This window comes from Calypte anna, chromosome 21, assembly GCF_003957555.1.
Source record: "Calypte anna isolate BGI_N300 chromosome 21, bCalAnn1_v1.p, whole genome shotgun sequence".
Taxonomy (NCBI): domain Eukaryota; kingdom Metazoa; phylum Chordata; class Aves; order Apodiformes; family Trochilidae; genus Calypte; species Calypte anna.
The window spans coordinates 566,965-586,893 of NC_044266.1; the positions used below are offsets into that span (position 1 = coordinate 566,965).

Below are 19,929 nucleotides of genomic sequence, written 5' to 3' on the forward strand. Positions count from 1 at the left end.
TAAAGCAGCATTTTGACTCTTGAGAATGTAAAATCAGGTTACACAACCACTTGCTTGGAAGGCCATCCAAGTTTTTGACCAAGTACAGGTCTCCTGCAAGCCTTGAAGTCTTCTCTTACTGGCCCTGCTCCAGGTAAGACCTGCTGCATGTTTGGTTGTTTTAGAAAAGTATTGAATATGCTTAATTGTGTTCCATTTCAGATTGTGTTCCTCCATTTCAGCAACAATTCAGTCCCATTTTGACTTGTGGGATGAAGTCACTGCTGTCAGCTGATACACCAGTGCTTTCTCTTGATGCTGTCAGCTGTGCAGTCTGACCAAAGACATTTAACCTCTCCATGCTTCCAGTCTGCTAGCTATGACATTTGTTTCAAGAGTAGAAGATTCAGATGAGAAATTAAGGGTTTTTTTAATAGAATTTTTGATATCTTTGTCAATTTCCCTAATAGGCTGCAATAAAATATTATATTTTGTGTTTGCAGTGTTATGGATACCTGCAAGCTAAAGATGTATCTGAAGAGGAATGAGACAACAGTGTTCACAGCAGATGTGAATTGCAGGTCCAGACTCTGCCATACTCAGTTTGTAAAGAGGCCTGAATCCTGCTGATAGGAGAAATAAGTACCCATGCACAAACTGCATTTATATTTTATTAAAAAATAGACAGCCAGTAGTTAAAGGTTCCAATCAATAAAATACCAAACTTTGAAATTACAGTATTAAAGGCTTATTTTAAGTCACCTTTGATTTTGAAATGGCACATTGGTTAGTTAGACTATGGGAAGGCATGAGATGACATTATGTAGTTTTCAAAAAAAAAAAAAAAAGACATTTCAGTGTTCTGAAGTCCAAGGAGTCATTCTGCTGGAGTGAAGCCATCACAAAGCCATTGTGGAGAGTTGCCCTCAAGGCAATTTTGGGCTGGAACTCTTCAGTAACAGGTCTGAGTTGAGACATGATGGCAGGGCAGTGTGCTTCCAGACTCAGGAGTAAAGATGGGTGTGTTATTTTCATTATGTTTGTGTATATCCAGAAAAAAAAAGCATTTATGTTAACAATAGTCTCTACTCACATGCATGTTGTGAACCTCCTGTGGTTATAAAGCAACATCAGGAAAATAAGGAGTGAAAGATGCATTGTCCTGTCAGCAAAACTCATTGAATTGAGAGGATTACTGTTAATTTCCCAGTGCACTTTTCTTTTTAAACTGTTACCAGCTGCACTGCTCTAGCACAATACAGACCAAGAAATGTATAGACATTTTTCTGAGCAACTTCCCCTCCTCTGAAACTGACCCATTATCTTACATCCTGAATGTGAGTCCTTGATCAGAGCTTCCCCAGCTCTGATTCTACCCTAAGAGCTGCAGCCACAGCACCAGGGGGATGCTCAGGAGTCGATCCTTCCATAGGAAGAAAACACTGTGGGAAAAAAGGGAGCTCAGTCAACACCAGTGCCCAGCTGCACTTATGCCCTTCATGTACAATGAGGTTAAGATCAGTGGCTCTCTAGATCCCTTTATGCTGTCTCTCTTGGTGATAATAAGGCGATTTTACAGAATGATAAAATTACATCTGTCTTTATAGAGATTTTCCACACAGATCTGTTTTGCTGGATAGCAACAATTCTTGCATATCCTGAAGGAAGCTTCCTTCAGGGAGAGGCCACGTTCTGCCCAAGCTTGTGAGCTTTGTCAGACCAGTAAATTCTGAGCTGGTAGTAGAGACTGATCTCGTTAGGGATCTGCCTTTTATTGTGACTGTCCCTGTTTCCTGGCTCTCCACTTCACTGTGACTGTGATGCAATAGTTAAATTAACCTTTTCAAGTACTTACTTCTTTCTCTCAGCCCCTGCCCAAAGCTGCGGTAGACATGAATCAGGGCCCAAAACAAAACAGATTTTATTGCAACAGAAATGCAAGAGCCAATAATAAAAGCAGCTTCCAGAGTGTAAGAGTTCCCTTTGCCCCACTCCTTTATCACCTGCAGGAAAATGGAGACATAAAACAATCAACACCCAGTGCCACAAAACCCTGGAGCCACAAAATGCAAACAACCACTCTGTTTCTTAAATGAGTCACTGAATAGTAACTGGGAGGGGGGAAAAATCTGTTCACTTTTAAACTTACTTTCCTTTCCTGATGCCATGATGCCCTGGCTGCACACTGACTCTAGCTAGCTGGAGATAAGGAAACACAACTTCATCTGGTCAGATGCTCTGGCACCACTTGAGACTTCTGAAGGAGGGGAGGCATTTTTGAGGAGTTGTGTATCTTGTACTGGGAGATTTTGTTGTATCTTTCCCTAATCATTCTGGACTCTTTGTGAGCTGCAGAGACTTCCAGGACCTCTCCCTGGTTTGGGTCCAAGGATCCAGTAAGGAGGAGGCCTCCAGCCTTCCTCCCCAGTATCAAGCAAGTGAGTTTGCTGAATTACCGTGTAAAGCAGGTAGATGAGGTAAACTACTTCAGGTACATTCTGGCTCATAAAAATCCACACCAGAGGTTTCAGTTCTTTTAAAATCTGTAAAATAAGATAAAAGATATACAGCTTTATAGCAAGTTGCCAATACTCTATAAAGGCTTTACATACATAGTTTATTTTATAAGTGTTGGTATAGCTGAGTTCTCAGTTGTAACCCTGCTCTCTCCTTGCCTTCTCTACCTATTCTTTTTTTTTTTTAGCAGGAAATATGGTCTCTGTTTTATACCAAGCTGGGCCAGGAGTGGTGTTGGTGAAATCAGAACTGGTTGTTTCATGGGCACATCCTGACAGCTGAGTGTGATTTAAATCATCTCTCCATCCTCTCCACCTCTGCCTCCTGATGCTTACAGTACAATTCTCCTTACGTGGAGAAGCAGCTGAATCTTCTGAGTTGCATCGAAACTGATGTACTTTTTTCTTTGGGTATGCTTGTATTTTTCTCTAACAAATTAATGTTTTGATAGCTAACACACTGAAGGTGCCCTGAGATATTTTTTTCTTCACCTTTGTTTCTACTAGAGAGATTTAAAGTTGCTGAGAACTGAAGTGTAGGAAGAGCAAGAGGATTTAACTGTCAGAAAGAAATTGTTTCTCAATTACCCAGCAGGGAGCAACTTCCAGCAGCCCTGAACTGGAGGGGCAGGTCTGAGCACAAGAGAAGAAAACAGCTGAGTCACGGTGCAAAAGCAGTCACTGCACCAGTGCTGTGGTGAGGTTTGGTGCATCCCATCAACCACAGATTCAGTAGTAGGAGAAGTCAATAATGTACCCAGACTAGGTAAAAAGCAGCCTTCAAGAAGTTCTAATGTAGAGAGTTGTGAGCAAAGGGGAAGAATATGTGTTTGTCCCTGGAATGTTAACTAGTTGAGCTATTAAGAAACACGTTTGCTGTTGATGAAAGCATAAGGAATAATGTGTGTTAAGACATGAGACCATCTGAAGATGGATGAAGAACCTCTTTCTTGTCTTAAGACACAATGCCTCCTATTGTGCCTAAAGGCAACTGAAGGAGAAGCAAAGAATTCACAAGCTGTGAATGGCAGCTGGTCAGGTCAAATTTGTTTCTGATGGTGGGGGAAAAGGAGCTTTAGGCTTTTAATTCTGTCAGGGAAAACAGACATGGTTCTAATGGCTTCCTTCTTTCTACAGTACAATTTAACTGAAAGCCAGTGCCTCACAAAGCTATTTAAGGAGCTCCTAGGGGAAAACCAAGCTAAACTCCCTATCTGCATTCCTAAGTGTCACACACACCAGTCCTGTCTCCTTTTTCCCATGCTGGATAGTGATTAGTGGCCACAACACTTTAAAGTCCAGGAGGAAGGTGATTCTGTGCAACTGTTCACCTAAAGTTACTGAAGTATTTTAAAACCACAGTGCTAGCTCAGTTTTTAGCAAGGAAAGCAACCAAAACACTTGGAAAGTTGTATTTCAGCTGTCAGGAATTTGTTTGAATGGCTAAAGCAAACACCCAAGGAGCTTAAAAACCAATAAACCCAAAACCCCCTAAACTCCTTCCTGGTAATAAAAGACTTGTGTATCTGATGCACTTTGGCCCTGATTCCGCAATCATTCTTGAACACAGAGCTCTCAAGATTTCAGAGGAAGTTCACTCTGATGTGAAAAACTACATTGCAAGTTTGTGAATCCTCGTGATAAACTGAGAACTGTCTCTTGCCTTAAAGAGGCTGCCCCAGTAAAGGACCACTCATCTTTTTGGTGTGGTTTCCTAAGGATATAAGGCCTATGCAGTTTTATTGTGTGTGTATATATCCATTTTCATATTAATTTGTTGCCAGTTTCACCTAACCTTGTCAGAGGTAGAAATACTGAAGGTATTGTGATCCTGTAAGTTTCATTAAAGCAGCTGATCAAGGACTGAGTAAAAAAAAGTCCCTCAGAAAGGAATGATAGTGTGACATTGTTTCATCCCTCTGTTCCTGTGATAATTCCTCAGGGTGAGAACTTGTTGTCTCAGAAGCTGCCTGTTGTTGCTAGTGTCACTGTGAGCTTAACACTTACTGCAATGATGCTGATGGTCACCTTCAGGCAGGCCCAAAGAACCCCTGTAGCAGAGATGATGTTGTGTAGAAGGGTGATCTCATGTAGGCTTATCAGCAGAACACACAAGCAGAGCTGAAAGAGAAGAGGCAAAGATTTGGTAAAGTTATTAGTTTGAGACCATGCACCTGCCAAAAAATATTTGACATAAACTCCCAGCAACAGTAAGGTGGGCACAGCTCTAAAGGCTAAAATTTTTGCTCAAAACCTGTCAGACAGTACAAAACAGGACACAAGGACAGACATCCTTCCCTGCATGCCAAATCAGCAACAACAAAGAACAGGGAAGGCAGAAACGTGTGCTCCAGATAAAGATTAAGGGCAATATAGTAGTAAAGTAATAATGAAGGGTGTGTACAGAACTACAAACTCTTTCCAAGTGGATCTTGAGTTCACTTATCTCTAGCTGCTGGTTGCTATCTCACCCTGATTGCTCTGCTAGAGCAGGCTCCCCTCTCCCATCTCAGCATCACTTTCCCAAATGTAGGAGGCAGCTGGGATGACTGAAAGCAAGAGACTGTAGGCTGAGATAGTCAGCCTACAATAATCCTTCTTATTGTAGGAGGCCATGTTGGGTTGGAGCTTCTGGATGCAGTTGTTTCTATGTACACACACACCCCAAAAATAAGACTCAGTTTTCCTTTTGGGCAGGACAATGAAAAAATAGATGTTGATCCATTTTTGTGGATTTTAACAAAGCTTCCCAGGAACAAACACCTGGGGAGATGAGCATTATAAAGCTATTTGTCTCTAAAAGGTGGAATATAAGGAGGGTTGCTCTAGGAAATTAATAGTTTAGCTCAGCTAGCCTGATTCTAAGATATTCTCAACAGGAGGGAAAAAAGGGAACCCAGGAGGAGAGAGTTCTGTACCTGTGCCTGAAGATCAAAGGTCAGCATGGAAAAGCAGAGGTTCAGCATGAAGTATTGTGACTGGAGGCTTTCTAGAGCACCCCCCACTCTAAAGGCCATCATGCTTTGACTCTGGATGAGGATGATGGCACAGATGACATCAAAGGAGCCAACCAAAAGGATCAGAATGAAGCGAGCCTGATGGGAGAGAGAAACAAAAAGATGTGACTGGCCAGGCCAAAACAAGGACAGTCTTCAACCTCACATCTAACTGGTGCTGAAAGAATAAAGAAGTAAGGAGAACCAGGCTACCAGCTGTGCTTAACTAAATTTCAGAAAACATTGGTTTTGTCTAGGTTATATCCACAGCTTTGTTGGTATTCACACTAAATATCTGCTGCTTTAAAGAAGGCTGAAGTAATATCCTTCATAATTGCATTGATATCACAATATTTATACTTGTATGCCGTGTTCAGGATCAGAAGTTTTACTTAGGAAGTAGGAGTTACAGTAATCCAAGCTTCTTTTTATAGTAGTAAAAATAAGTTGTTTACAGTACCTTTTATTCACCAGGCTTTACTTTGAAGTTCTTGTTCAATCCATGAGCTGTTAACTAGGATGACTTTACAGTAATTTACATCTCATTGATGTCTGTTCCTTATTGACCCTAACAACCCAGTCTGCTGTAGATAAGCAGGCAAATCTGCTTTGCTGCATCTTACTTGTTGGTTATCATCTCTTCCATCAAAGAATAATTTTTTGGATGGCTTCACAACAAGGAACCTGTCTTCCCCCATTTGTGATAAAGGTGTGACCACAAAAGGGAAGAACTTCTGAGAACTGACAGAAGTTTAACTACAGGTCTTAGTATCACATCGAATAAAACCCTCGTTACATTTCACTGCAGTGAAACACAAACAAGGTAATCTGGAATGGCAGCACTTTCCCTGTGTCTTTGTTTCCTTGAAGCAGATTGTAGTAAGTCTTTTAAAAACACATTTATGGGCTAATGGCTACATCCTTGCTTATAGACTTGAGATGCTAGTTCTGTTTGTGTGCTGTATTTATGTCATTTCAGGCCAGCTATTTTATAGGTAGAAATCTGAAGCAGAACAGGTGAAATGAAGGATATCTTCTGTGATAATCCAGTGTGAGTAAAACTACTCTATGTTTATGTTACTTTCAGATACTGCCATAAGGAAATCCATGAAATAGCTCAGAAAAACAGATTTGCAATTGTGGGGGTGCACATTTTGTTACTCAGTGGTAGGAATAATTCAGCCTGATTGTTCTCTGCCATCACAGATGTCTTGCCTTTCTAAAATGTTCAAATCCAAGCGGTGCAGAAAAGCAAAGTTAATCAAAGGCAGGAGACTAACCAGGAGTTTGGGCTTCTGCTCAGCAGAGAGAACTGTGAAGTTGACAATGGAACGGAACATCACAAGCAAGATGGAGAGGACAAAGACAATGAGCTCCTGGCGGTTCTCCTGCAGGATTCCTCTGGTCACATAGTACACACAGAACACTGGAAGGAGAAGGAAAGGTCAGTTACCAGGTGAACACACGTGGTGCAGTTTTTCAACATGCTTGATCAGATGGCAAAATGGAGCAATCAAGAACTTAGGCTCCTCAGTCAAGAGTGCCTCTTTGTTCTTATGAAGAAGCCTGAATTAGACACTTAAAATAAGAAATCTGCCTTGTGGTCAGCATACAAGAAATGATTTCTTAAGATTTTTAAATTACTTGTGAAGTAACACTTTGAAGATTGCAACATATTAGCTGTCCAAATTAACTGGCAGCTGTGGCATGATGCTCCATTAATGCAATATTGAACATTATGTTGAATAAATAGTATGTTTGAATTAAATGAAGCAACTTGATTTTTATTAAAGAACTGAAAGTACATAATCTTCCCACAGAGGGTAATTCAAGTGACCAGCAAGGAGTTCACTACTTGTACACATACCTCTACAGTATTGTTTGTGTGGTTCTGGCCACCACAACTGCCTTGTGTGTTCAACTGAACTTAGACTGGATTCCTAAGTTTCTTTTTTGTTGTGGAAATTCTGAAAGACCCCACCCTGCAAACTATAGCCCAGAAAATAAGTGGTTTGGGGAAAGATCAGAGTTATGTTTTTATAAAATACATCCAAACCCACCACTCAGCACCACAGCTGTCACTGCTGAACTCTACACAAGGATTTTGGCAAAGCTTTCCTGTCATGACAAGAATTGGTGCTTTGTTCTTGCATAGGATGCTCCTGCAAACACTAGTTAATTCTTACCATAGATAAAGTAACAACAGATTTCTTTTTCCAGAGGGTTACTTCCTGGATCCTGCACATCAAATAATCTAGTTTTCCTAGGGACATGGGACAAAGGGTTGTAGAAGTTTTCAAGGTAACGCAACGACTGCAGTTCCCCTAAGCAAACCTTCTAGAGAATGAACTTCCTTTTTCACTTTTATTAACAGTGGCTGAGAAAACTGAAAATTACTGGCAAGTTACAAAGTGAATCATGTGACTTTTTTTGCATGCTTATGACCTCAGGAAGACCTGGAAAGATTTAAGACAATATTTCCTTGTTTTGCAAATTCAGAAGTCTGTACAAATAATTTGAAAGCAAACTGCTCTGAGCATTAAACGATGGTATATGTGCATTTCTGAAATAAAGGACATCCTATTGTTTTTGGTAAGTGAAAATTTTTCAACAAACTAAATCCCCAACCCTCTTTAAGGTGTGTTAAAAACACAGTATTTCTGATTCAAGCCAGAGGTTTGTGAGAGGCTTGCCTTTCTTCCTCTGTGTTGCAGCACAGAATAGCAATTAGCATCAACAGAAGGGAGGAGGGGGAAAATAGATTAGCAAGCATGCTTTCAACTTCCCCATTTATAGCATCATGTGATTCATTTGATTTATTATGAAGGTTCTTCATTTTTCTCTGAAGCACAAAACAGTGGTTGCTAACAAAAACAGTGTGACAGACTGGAGGCACCACTGCTCTGTTCTAACATTGCAGTTTCTGTTGGTATGCTGAGTCCTGTGTGAAAGGCTGCTAATCAAACCAGAGTTTTGGAATAAAAGTATTGCTTGTATGTGTCTAATTATAGAATCTGGAACAAATCTATTGTCATTGTTCCCTCTGGGTGAAAGAATAAGAGCTGAAAAACAATGCTTATGATTAGTGTGTCCTTCTTGTACACAAGGTGTTCCACCCACAAAATCTGTTCTCTTCCACACTGTTTTGGTGTAGAGCCAACAGCCAAGACCTGCTGAAGGACTTCCTAAAATACAGTTGTATTTATTTGCACGTCATGTTTCATATCTACTTAATGCAAATGGACCCTGGAACTTGACATAAGAGAGATGATTTAACATTTTCTTGTTTCTGATCAATCTGTACATGTGGTTTCTTGCAATGTAGGAAGGTGCCTTGAGACCAATTGCAACCTGAGTGCAAGCATGGCTCGTGTCAGGAGACGTAGGTTCTGTGAGAAGCCCTGGAGTGTGGACACCTCTGAATCCCCCAGCAGATTATAGCACAGACATGAAATTGGGAAAGGGTAAGCTCTGTCTGGCATAGCTGATCAGTCTCTGTATCTCACATAAACAGAGAGCTGTCTGAAAGCAAAATCACTGCCACATCTGCCTAAAGAAACACCAGTCAGAAAGCAAGTTATAGAAAATCTTCTGAAACGTATTTTTTATATCTATTACTGACCCTTTCCCTACGACTGAGATGAGCAACATATGGCAAAAGCATCCAGCTTGTTAGTGCTGAACTAGATGATGCTTTCTGTAACACATCAGGCCAATGGAGTGAAGTAAGAAACTCAAGCTGCTCTTCAGTTACTTCCTTGGGAAAAATGTTTTAAAATACGAACAGTAGGTTTCTTACCAACTCCAATTAACTGAATGAGAGAAATGGTGAAATCTTCCTCAGTCTGTTGGACGAGTGTCTCTATGGTTAGCCCTATGACACTCAGCAGTGACAAAATGGTGACACAGAAGTAGATCTTCACAGGAAACGATAGCTCTGAGCAGGGCTTTATCTGTAAAGGAAGAAAATCCTTAAACATATCATGCAGCATCAACTGGTTGTGATGCCTAAGAAAGGCAGAAAAAGCAATTTGGCTGAGAGACACAAGCACAGGGTTTTCCTTGGGGGAAAAAAAAAACAAGCAAAAAGAGGAAGGGAAACGTTTTACAGTGGAACGGTAGAGCTGTTGAGGGCGAATTCTATTTTGTAGTTCATGTTTTTACTTTGCTGTGCTGGTGGCGGTGAGGGGAAGGTTACCAGCTTCATCGCTGGGGCTGGGGAGTCACCTGGAGGCAGGGCTGTGCTCTGCTCTGCTGTCCATGCCTGGGTGTCAGTGACACGACTCCCGGTTTCTGCCCGTGCGCCTGTTTTGTTGGTTTGGGTTTGTTTTTTTTTTTTTTTCTTAATTACACACTCGCTATTTTAAAAAAACCTCCGGTTTTATTTAAAGAAAACCAAGGACGTGAAGGCAGGGAGGGCTGGAGCGGGGGGGAAGCGGCCGGTCCCGGCGGGTGTGTACTCACGGGACCGCAGGGCGTGGGGATGAGCTGCCGGTGCCGGGGGGTGAGGTTGGGCAGCGGGGGGGCTGCGGCGCGGCTGGAGGGGAGAGACGGGGGCTGTGAGGCGATACCGGCGGCACCTTCCCGCCATACCGGCGGGACCCTACCACCGCGGGACGGGGGGCGGCAGCGGGTCCCGTCCCGCCCCGCCCGGGGAAGAAGGCGGGGGGAGAGCAACCACCACCGCCGCCACCCCCCCTCCCCAGCCCCGCGTTGGTTGCGCCCGCCCTGCCGGTGGCGCGAGGCGCTGCGGGGTTGCCGCCGTTACCTGAGCTCCTCGCCGCCCTCCATGGCCGCTTCGCCGCCGCTCCCCTCCGGTAACGGGACCGACATAGCGGCAATGCCTGCCTTTCCGGGGCAGGCCGGGACGTCACTTCCCCGTCCCGGGCGGGAAGGGGCGGCGGGAGGGGGAGGATGAGTCGTGGTCCCGCTGCCCGTCCCCTCGCGTTTGCGGCCTGCGCCTCCCTCAGCGCCCCGGGAGCCCTCAGGTGCCCTCAGGTGCCCTCAGGTGCTGGCCGTGATGCGGAGACCGGCTCTCGGGAGGGAAATCGGTGGCCGGGGCTCTGCGGTTGCTGAGGCAGCGGAGGATCCAGATCCCGCTGTCCGGGAGCCCTGAGGGAGCGGGGCCGGGCTGCGGCGTGCCCCGAGTGGGCTGCGGGCTCGGCCGCCTCCTGCTCCGCCTCCTCTCTGAGCAGCTTTGAGCCCCGGCATCGGGGGAAAAAGGAGGCGGTGCAGCGCTTTCTCTTCAAGGTCTGCCTGGTAGCTGGTCCTGAAGGAGGGGAGGGAAGGTTTCAGGGCTGGGTGACTAGAAATAGAGCCGAAGCACAGGGCGGTACCGAGCGATTGCTGTCTTTCAGCATCTCTGCGTGGAAGATGTTAATAGCTTTATGATTTTATTTACAGTTCTGCTCATAAACAACTTGTGTGCTCTCATTGACATTCAGTGAAACAGTGTATTTACAGCTTGCTGAATTCTGTGCCTTAGTTGTGGGGGAAGCGATGTTTGGGTGGCCTGCGGAGTAAGAGTAGACAAAGAGATGTGCACAACAAACCTCTGTGTTTGCATTTAGCCTTCATGTCTCTAACGCTTGCAGCCTTTTTAAGCTTTTATTCTTTTTATATGCGAGGTGTAAACGTGGCTTTATAGAGTTCTTTGTGGGAAAGAAAGCATATGTCTTTATATAGGTGCTAATAAAGGGTGAGAAATACCGAAGTGGTGGCTTTTTGCCTTTGCTGTTAGTTAGCAGTCATTCCAGAGTCTGGGCATTTCCAGTTTAGATGGATGCAGTAAGGAGCTGTCAGTGTCATACATGTGGTGGTGATTGCTGGGATCTGCTTAGCTGGTTAAGGAATAACTGGAGTTCCTGACCAGTTTTCAAGTGAGCTGCATCAGAGTGACCCTCATATTAATCTGTTGGAGAGATGATTGCCAGTTATTGTATTTCAATCATAAAAAATATTTAATATACTCTAGGGAAGAATCATGAAGAACTCTGTGCATAACCAGGGTTGCAATAGAGAGTTAAAAACTTCAGAATCTGAAGTGCTGTCTGTTAATCATGCCTTGGTATAGTGCTTAATGAAAAACATCTTTCCTCTTCCACATGACTCCTTTTCCTCTTCAAATAATTTTATTCTTCAATTTTTAAGAAAAGACTGGTTATATTGAACTCTGACTATACAGCTGACTTTTTTTTTGTCAGTTTTTTTAAATGGGTTAAAACTACTGTTTGTCATGAAAAGAAGTTTTAAGTGAATACTGTTGTGAGGGTCTTTGATAAGTCAGTGATAATTTCACCAAAACAATGTAATATTCAAGGGTTTTATGCCTTGTTTTTTGCTTATTTTGATCTCTTTTAAGTCGTGTTAAAAACTGGTGGATGGATGTTGTTGTTAACTTGTTTTTGTGTTTTATTTGATTGCTAAACTTGGTGTTTCCTCTGAGACCTGTAGAGAACAGGAGGTGCTATTCCTTGTTTCAGAAGCTGTGAGCTGGTGCTGAGTGACAATGCTGGTTGAGCTGAGACACCATTTCCACAGCAGCACAGTCCATATAGCCACCCGGGCTGCCTGGCAGCACCCCAGCCCTCATTCCCAGGAAGGCCACTTGCACACAGCAGAAAATAGTTTAAGCAATTTAGTAATTGAACCAAGCATGATGACTCTGTTGAAAACTGCAGGGAGAGTAATAGATTTTATTGTTTAAACTGGATGCTTCAGTGCACAAGCAAATAATGTCTTCATTTATTTTCTTTAGAAGTCTTCTGAGAAAAGGTTTTGCTCTGCTCCTGTCTTAAATTTGAAATCTGTTTCTGCTTAAATTTTGACCAGCTCTGGGTAGAAAGGGAAAAGGAGGTTGACTGCAGGTAGTTTTATTATTATGATGTCCTAAAGCTTAAGAAATTTGGGGGTTGTTGAGTTGTCAATTAGCTGTTACTTGTAAGTCAGAATTTGAGTCTCTCAAAGCTTATACCTCATTTTTTCCCACCTTTAATACAACATTTTTATTGCTAGCATCTTCACAAGTTGGAGGAGATCCAAGGAAGACTGTAAAATGCACTGCATGCTGTTTGCTCTTTTGAGCTGGAAGATTGAATGTTTGTGTGTAATCCCAGAGGAACAGTCTACCAACCACTGCCACGTTTTCATCTGTTGATAAACACATCAGCTGCTGGTTGGTCTTAAGGGAAGAAGGCTGAATTAGTTCCAGATGGAGAACCTTTCAGCTCATTTAAGACTTTCCAGTTGATTTAAGTCAGAAGGTCAGTAGTTGAGGGGAGTGGTTTTGTTCTTATTTTCTGTTCTGCTTCCTGCCAGGTGGGAACCAGTGAAATCAAATGATACAACAGTGCTGCTGAGGGTGGAAGTTCCATTGTGCTTATTTACTTTTATTTTTGAGTGGGGTAAACAAAAAATCTCTTGAAGTTGTGATAAAGGACCCTTTTGAATGTACAGAAGTATTTTTTAAAGACTTGAGAAAGGAGGAAGAGTCAAGAATCCATTTTTCTAAACAAAAATTCTCTTAATTCTTCTTGATTATTCTGTGTGCTACCATTGTTTGATGCTCTGTAATATCATGATCTCAGCTTTTCCCAGGTGTCTGTTGATTAACTTTGTAAGAATTACTTTTTAACTGTATGAGTTCCCCCATCTTGCTTATCCAGCAAATGTGCTCTGGATAAGAGTATTTCAAATGCAGTTTCCCCTAGTGTTTGTTCCTTGAGGACCAAAAGAGGTCCTGTACATCATTTCATTATTTTATTCTCAATAAATCCAGTCAATCCAGTGGTGTGTTCCATACAGATAAGCTGCTCAGGTAATTTCTGTCCTAATGCAGACTTGGAACCTGTTAGCATCATGATGCTAACATTAGGTGGCCTAGGAAGGATAAAGGTCACAGGGTGTTACTGTTATTCTCTGTACTCTTCTGCTGTAACCTGCCATGTTTCAAGTAATTTGTAGAAGGAAACAGCTCTAGTTGCTTATGACTTACTGCCTTTTTCTGTCAGATATTTAAAAAAAAATATTTTAAAGAATTATTTCCAGTATGAAGATTGAATTGCAAGCTGTAACAGTACTGCATGGCAAAATAAGTCATGTTGCATTATTTGCAAGTAATTAAACAGAGAACAAGTCTGTTTGGAACACTCTTGAACGTATTTTCCTCTTTTGTTGACTTTGTTCTCATATTTATTATTTAACTCTGACAACAATTTTTTCTGGAATTTAAAGTCCTTTGTTATTGGTTGCTCACTTTGACTCAGGCTGATAACAGGTTAATTGGTTCTAAGGGTACAGGCTCCTGCCTGGATTTTCTGGGTTGTGAAGAGTTTTCAGTTGAGTGGTTAGAGGAAGACCTTAGGCTGAGATCAAAGGAACTGTAGAATCTTGAAGAAGAGTTAATTATATCTGAAAAGGCTGTGTTGGTATGCTTTAGAGGAGGAAGGGCTTTGAAATGCATGAAGTCTTGTGTGCCTGCTATTTTAGAATTAAAAAGTCTCCCTTAGATAACTTCTTAGTGCTTAATCTTGGTAACACATTAGGATTGATAAATCCAGCCTGAGATACAAGCTACAAAAGATTTTATCTTCTATAAACTGTAGGTGAAACATGATATCTCTGCCACTTTAGAGTGTTAAAATGTCATTTCATTCAGAGCTACATGCCTTTCTTTCTGTCTTCTTTTTTTTTTTTTTCATTCCCAGGCAGAGAAAATGGAATGGACCACGTGAAGAAACATGTGGAGTTTATTTTTTCAAGACATCATTTGAGGACCAAGTACACTTTTTCAGGCCACGGGAGATGAAAGACTGATGCCATGATATTTTGGTTTCTTTGAAGTGCTGTTCTGTGCTAAGTCAATGTTGTTTTGTGTTACGGACAGATAAAACATTCTGATTGTCAGCATGTCAACTGTGGCAAGTGCTCAGACACCAGAGGAATCTAATCCTCCCTCCCTGGAAGAAAAGCCAAAGGGAAAATCACTATTTCATTTGGGTTCACTCTTTGCTAACAGGACTGAAAAATTTGTCATTGCTCGGAGTGACAGTGTGCCAGAGGAGAATGTGCTGAAAATAACTATCACAGAGACAACAGTCATTGAGTCAGACCTGGGCATCTGGAATTCTCATGCTCTCATCTACCTCACTTTGTGGTTTTTCTTCAGCTTTTGCACTCTTTTTCTTAACAAATACATTCTTTCATTACTGGAAGGAGAGCCCAGCATGCTAGGTAACCTACCTTTCTGTAATATTTAATTCCAGCAAGATGTTTGACAATACCAGATCCTGCTGTATGAAGCTGAGGGACAACATGATACAGACCCTAGTTAGGAGCTGTGGGATTGGGTCTTTGGGCTGAGAACTGATGAATTGTCATCTTGGCCTGTAACAGGGCTTCTGACACTGTCCTTCCCTTCACTCATGGAAAGAGGGTGTGAAAATTTGCTCACAAAGGAGCTGAAGGATGGTGTTTGAGAACTGAGAGCTGCAAAAAAAAAGTAATTGTTTCTCATCTTTCTTTAGGTGCTGTTCAAATGCTTTCAACCACTTTCATTGGCTGTATAAAAATGTTTGTTCCATGCTGCTTGTATCAGCACAAAACACGCATCTCTTACCCACCCAATTTCATCATGATAATGCTGTTTGTTGGACTAATGAGGTAAATGGTTAACTATTTCCTAGAGACCTACCTGAACAAAAGCTGTGTTTTCATGGCCCTCTCCCTTTTCATTCTTTGTTGCAAAGTGTTTGGAGGATTCACCTTCCCCCCACACCAAAAAAAAAATCACAAGAAACTTTTGGGTTTAGTTCCTATTGGTAAATGCTATATTTCTTTTTGCAGATGTCAGGTTTTTGGCTAGCTTGGTTTCCCATCACATTCAGCCTCTTTCAGAATACATTTCCTTTCCATTTACTTTCTTCCTGTTTTCTTTTGAGGCTGATATTTGTTTAGTTATTAGTATTCACTGTGATGATGCTTTTGTTCCCTCACTTTTTTCCAGCATAGCCTGTGGTCTAGCATAGAACAGAATGGATCCTTTGGTTTCCTTTACAGAGCAGTTTTATTGTAACAACTGTGCTGCTCTATTTAATTTTTGTTTAAAGTATGCTAAATATGTATCTTACCTAATTTACCCTAAAGATAGATAGCTGCAAATGATAACATTTCCTTAGTCAGTTACTGTTTATCAACAGAATTTTATTAACTTTTTCAACTGAGCCTATAGAAAACTGCAGCTTAAACCCCTGTCATTTGAAGCTTGGTTAGGTTCCTATAAAAAATAAACTTTGCTTTCTTCTGGAACTCCATAGAAATCACCCAATTGCCCTCATTTCTGCTAAACAAATAATTATGTTTAAGCCAAAATGGAAAGAAATAGATTTGACAGATTGCACCTGGCAGGTGTTGAGAAGCAAAGGTGTGCAGGTGATGGGTACTGCAGCTACACCTGTCTGTGTTGTTAGTTACTGCAGCTCAGATTCATAAACCTAGGGAATTTTTTTTATGCTAGGTGTCTAGGAGTAGCTCTTAGGGCATTGTTTTATTTTCTTCATAATTTCATGTGTTCTCCACAGGTTTGCAACAGTAGTCTTGGGTCTTGTCAGCTTGAAAAATGTAGCAGTTTCTTTTGCAGAAACTGTTAAAAGCTCTGCACCTATTTTTACTGTTATCATGTCTCGGATGATATTAGGGGAATACACTGGTAAGTACTTCACTGCTGAAAAGTGGTTTTTCTTTTTCTGTTTTGCTCTTTTTAATAATATTTTCCACTTGCAAAGGCCTGCTATTTGTTTGAAGAGATTTTTCTTGTTACCAGTTGTTAGTCATAGCAGTAATGCAGAAGCCATGTATAGATGGCTTTGTGATGTGAATGTCCAAAGGCTGAAATAAGGCAGAGAGAGGAGTAATTCAATCAGAGTCAACAGGGAGAGGATAATTTTCTTCTGTTGTTTGGTGAAAAAGATGAAACAAAGACAGTCATCAGTCCATTCTCTTTCTGCAAGGGAAATACTTTTTACCAGTGGGTGTATGTCCAGATTGTGTTCCAGAACACCCTGGTATTTTCTCTGATCTCACTTTAGAACTCCTGTACTCAGAATCCAGTCACATAAACTGCCCTTTCAGCTGAAAAAGTGAAGTTGGAATTTAAACTTTCAAAACCTATAGTAGCTGGTACATGTAGGTAGAAGTACAGTAAACTCTAATTTTTTCCTTTCATTTTCAGGATTGCTGGTTAATCTCTCTCTAATCCCTGTTATGGGTGGACTGGCTCTTTGTACAGCTACTGAAATCAGTTTCAACATCCTGGGCTTCTCAGCAGCTTTATCTACAAACATCATGGACTGGTGAGGCATCATGGTAGTTGCATGTGTGGAATAAAGGGATTTAAGTTAGTGGCAGATTGAAGAAAATTGTTGCTTGTAGTTGTTTCCATACTCTGCATTGAAATGTTGCTATTTTACATTTCTTTTGAACAGGAGATAGAGTTTCTCAATCCTGTCTGGGGGGTTAAAAAATTGTACAGTTCTGTTAGACCAAACTCCTTGCTGTGGCTGCATGATGTGTAGCAAAACATCTGCTCATCTAAGGGAAACAGCTTTCTTGTGGATTGATTGATAAGATACAGATTCATGGTGGTCTCTTTCTTTCCAGTCTGCAAAATGTCTTTTCCAAAAAGCTGCTCAGTGGAGATAAGTACAGATTTTCGTAAGTATTGAAAATTTCAGCTTTGGTTAAAGATGGAATTTGGGCTGCAAAAGGAAACCACAGACTTGTGATTATATTGCACTAAAATTTGGGGTTTTTTCCTCTGAAAGCTGATTACAGACAGCTTTAACATACATCACTTTATGTTGAAAGAAATCTCCCCTATAGCTGTATGTAGGCTGTCTGTATTTTACCACAACCTAAAATGCTCATTTTGGTCTTGAAAATGGTGTCACTTCAGTCCATCCCAGCCAACACAAAAATCAAAGTGCTATGTTTGCAAGAGATTGCTGAGTTTGTTGTTCCCACAGCTTGGCAGATGGCTTTTATTACTTCTTGATATTTATAAATACAATAGTAATGCAACTTTCTGCATATCTAAGAAAGAGAAAACTTTTAATCATTTTAATAATAGTTTTTTTTTTCTCCCTTGTAGAGCCCCAGAGCTTCAGTTCTACACAAGTGCTGCTGCAGTGGTTATGCTTATTCCAGCTTGGATATTTTTCATGGTAATTTGAATTCACTAACCAGGATTTATGTTTCCTTTTTGACTCAGGAGCAGACTGTGCAGCTAAGGTTCACCTTAATTTTCTCTTTTCATTCTTGCCATTTTTTCAAAAATCTCCCTGAAGGATGTTCCTGTGATTGGGAGAAGTGGGAAGAGCTTCAGCTACAACCAAGATGTTGTTATACTTCTCTTAATAGATGGAGTCTTGTTCCACCTACAAAGTGTTACAGCCTATGCCTTGATGGGAAAAATTTCTCCTGTGACTTTCAGGTAAAACTATTTTCACATCAAGAACACTATTTTGTTTTTCTTTTTTCTTGTTCAGTATTTCTGCTCGAGAACTATTGAGAAAAAGTGTTGTGCAAAGAAATAAATAAAGTAAAGGCATAAATATATCAAATTAAGAAGAAAAGTTCTCCCATCCAAATGACCAGAACTGATGGGCCATGCTGTGGAGCTGCTGGAGCAGTGCTCACAGCTGCTAGCAGGGTGTTGTGTTGGGGTTTTACAGCCACTCATTAAAGCTGCTTAATGAGGCTGAACAGATTCACCCAGGCCCTCAGGCCAGCTTTTAAGCTGCCGTTTGCTCCAGTGTTTAGGCAATAACTGTACATAGAATACAAGCAATCTGTGTTCCTTTTTTATGAAGAACTGTGCTGCATACTGAAAAGTAATGAAAACAAACACCTGAGAGGGACTATTTGTACAAGCTCAAAAATTAAGATGAGTGTAGAGGTGGGAGTACTGATACACAGGCAGTTTGGTATTGGCTTCAGGAGGGAAAGCAGAACCTGAGCTGCTTAAAAAGCAAGGGAAACAGATGCTGTGACAGTGAAGTGTGGCTGCATGGGGGATGTAAGGAATCCTCCTTCAGCCTCCATTGTTTGTGTTCCTTTCCAGTGTTGCTAGCACTGTGAAGCATGCACTGTCCATCTGGCTAAGTATTATTGTGTTTGGTAACAAGATCACCAGCCTCTCAGCCATTGGGACTGTCCTGGTGACAATTGGAGTCCTGCTGTACAACAAGGCAAAGCAGCATCAGCAAGAGGCAATGCAGAGCCTGGCAGCTGCAGCCCCACAGCCTGCACAGAGCACAGCTGAAGACACTGAGCCACTCATTTCCAAGGAATTGGAGCCATATGATTAACATGGCAGTTGATTTTCCAGCCTCATGTCACTCAAAGGAACTCCTCCTGGATGTGGTGGTTTCAGCACTTGAGGATTATTTGGTTCCTTTTGAGTTCATGACAGATCAAGGCTGGGACTTGAAGCAGAGAAAACAACAGGAAGAATCCAGTAAGCCTTGATTTCCTGAGAAATTGATATTCCAGAGGACTTAGCAATTTATACTGTGGTAAATGTGGGCTTTATTGTCTTTCCTTGACTGCAAAGAACATCCAGGCCTGAGAAAAACTTCAGTGTCTTGTGCAAAATGATTCCTTCCTCCCACCCCACCAGAATAATGTGACAGCACAGCCCCATCTCTGCACTCTGCTTGCAGGGCAATGGAGTTGGTGCATAGCCCAAATTCCTAGTGGTTTGCCACTGCCTGAATCCTCCATCCCCTGTGTCTGGTGTAGAGCTGGAAGAAGGCAGCCCCTCCTCCTCCAACAAATGACTTATTTTGCTGTTTGTTTAGTTGAAGGGAACTATGGAAACGAGTCCCTGCCCCAGAGCAGCCATGAGCAGCCATGTCTGACAGCAAAGCTAGGAAGGAAAAGTGATTTTTCTACTAAAATTTAACATGGGAATATTACATCCTGGCTGTGCACTGACAGCATTGAAAGGCAAGTATTCACACATACAGATGTTGTACAAATGAAATGTGGGGTTAAGTATTTGCTGAGAGGTAAAAAACACTGAAAAACTTTGGTGATAAAGGAAGCAGGAGCTCCATATTTCTGTAAGAAACCATTTTAATATTTTAATTCCTTGCATTTTATTTTTTGTTTCTGTTATGAAAAAATAAATCTTTTTTTATTATTATTATTATTTTTTCTAAGAGTGCAACAGAATGCTGCCTTTTAGAAACTCAGGGTTCTTGTTCTGACCAACGTGCAAAGTATTTCTGTCATTTCTGGTTATGTAAAGGATCCCAGAGGGATCTGTGACAGAGATGGAAGGGAGGTCATTAAAGGGAGGAATATTAACCATAAACTGAGGCTTTTCTTGGTGTCTACTGCTTTTAAGAAGTTTTTAAGGGAAATTCTGTTCTGTGGTA

The 19,929-nt window shown here is 41.5% G+C and overlaps 2 protein-coding genes across 8 annotated transcripts; one reads left to right on the forward strand and one right to left on the reverse strand.

Moving 5' to 3' along the window:
• Positions 1-632: 632 nt before the first annotated feature.
• LOC103537412 lies at positions 633-10,361 on the reverse strand. Of its 4 annotated transcripts, none has more exons than XM_030463695.1 (9): positions 10,260-10,361; positions 9,956-10,028; positions 9,291-9,444; positions 6,772-6,917; positions 5,414-5,590; positions 4,503-4,616; positions 2,436-2,522; positions 1,835-1,982; positions 633-1,421 (listed from the first exon to the last, which is right to left on the reverse strand). In XM_030463695.1, the coding sequence occupies exons 1-9, from the start codon at positions 10,322-10,324 to the stop codon at positions 1,390-1,392; spliced, it is 996 nt and encodes a 331-aa protein (XP_030319555.1). In that variant the 5' UTR covers positions 10,325-10,361; the 3' UTR covers positions 633-1,389. The 4 variants fall into 4 exon arrangements, 3 of the variants coding, with proteins under 3 accessions (XP_030319555.1, XP_030319558.1, XP_030319557.1); XR_003988470.1 differs by lacking the exon at positions 633-1,421 and adding an exon at positions 2,129-2,353 and having other exon boundaries at positions 1,908-1,982; XM_030463698.1 differs by lacking the exon at positions 5,414-5,590.
• Positions 8,914-19,360, forward strand: LOC103537336 (solute carrier family 35 member E2A). 4 transcript variants are annotated; one of them, XM_030463694.1, is made up of 10 exons: positions 8,914-8,955; positions 12,506-12,753; positions 14,197-14,722; positions 15,016-15,151; positions 16,069-16,196; positions 16,719-16,839; positions 17,147-17,200; positions 17,637-17,709; positions 17,833-17,978; positions 18,609-18,855. In XM_030463694.1, exons 3-10 carry the CDS (start codon positions 14,398-14,400, stop codon positions 18,853-18,855), a joined length of 1,230 nt encoding a protein of 409 aa, XP_030319554.1. In that variant the 5' UTR covers positions 8,914-8,955; positions 12,506-12,753; positions 14,197-14,397. The 4 variants fall into 4 exon arrangements, with proteins under 4 accessions (XP_030319554.1, XP_030319553.1, XP_030319552.1 ...); XM_030463693.1 differs by lacking the exon at positions 8,914-8,955 and adding an exon at positions 10,190-10,308; XM_030463692.1 differs by lacking the exon at positions 8,914-8,955 and adding an exon at positions 10,402-10,489.
• The last annotated feature ends 569 nt before the right edge of the window (positions 19,361-19,929 follow it).

What these genes read in the sequence shown, in the direction of transcription:
- LOC103537412 (XM_030463695.1), bottom strand. Translation starts at nt 10,324, where the DNA reads ATGTCGGTCCCGTTACCGGAGGGGAGCGGCGGCGAAGCGGCCATGGAG. An exon ending in CATTCAGTTAATTGGAGTTG is followed by an intron (nt 6,918 to 9,290) that starts GTAAGAAACCTA and finishes TTCTCCTTCCAG; the next exon opens with TGTTCTGTGTGTACTATGTG. An exon ending in AGCAGAAGCCCAAACTCCTG is followed by an intron (nt 5,591 to 6,771) that starts GTTAGTCTCCTG and finishes CTCTCCCATCAG; the next exon opens with GCTCGCTTCATTCTGATCCT.
- LOC103537336 (XM_030463694.1), top strand. Translation starts at nt 14,398, where the DNA reads ATGTCAACTGTGGCAAGTGCTCAGACACCAGAGGAATCTAATCCTCCC. An exon ending in CTGTTTGTTGGACTAATGAG is followed by an intron (nt 15,152 to 16,068) that starts GTAAATGGTTAA and finishes TGTTCTCCACAG; the next exon opens with GTTTGCAACAGTAGTCTTGG. An exon ending in CAGCTTGGATATTTTTCATG is followed by an intron (nt 17,710 to 17,832) that starts GTAATTTGAATT and finishes ATCTCCCTGAAG; the next exon opens with GATGTTCCTGTGATTGGGAG.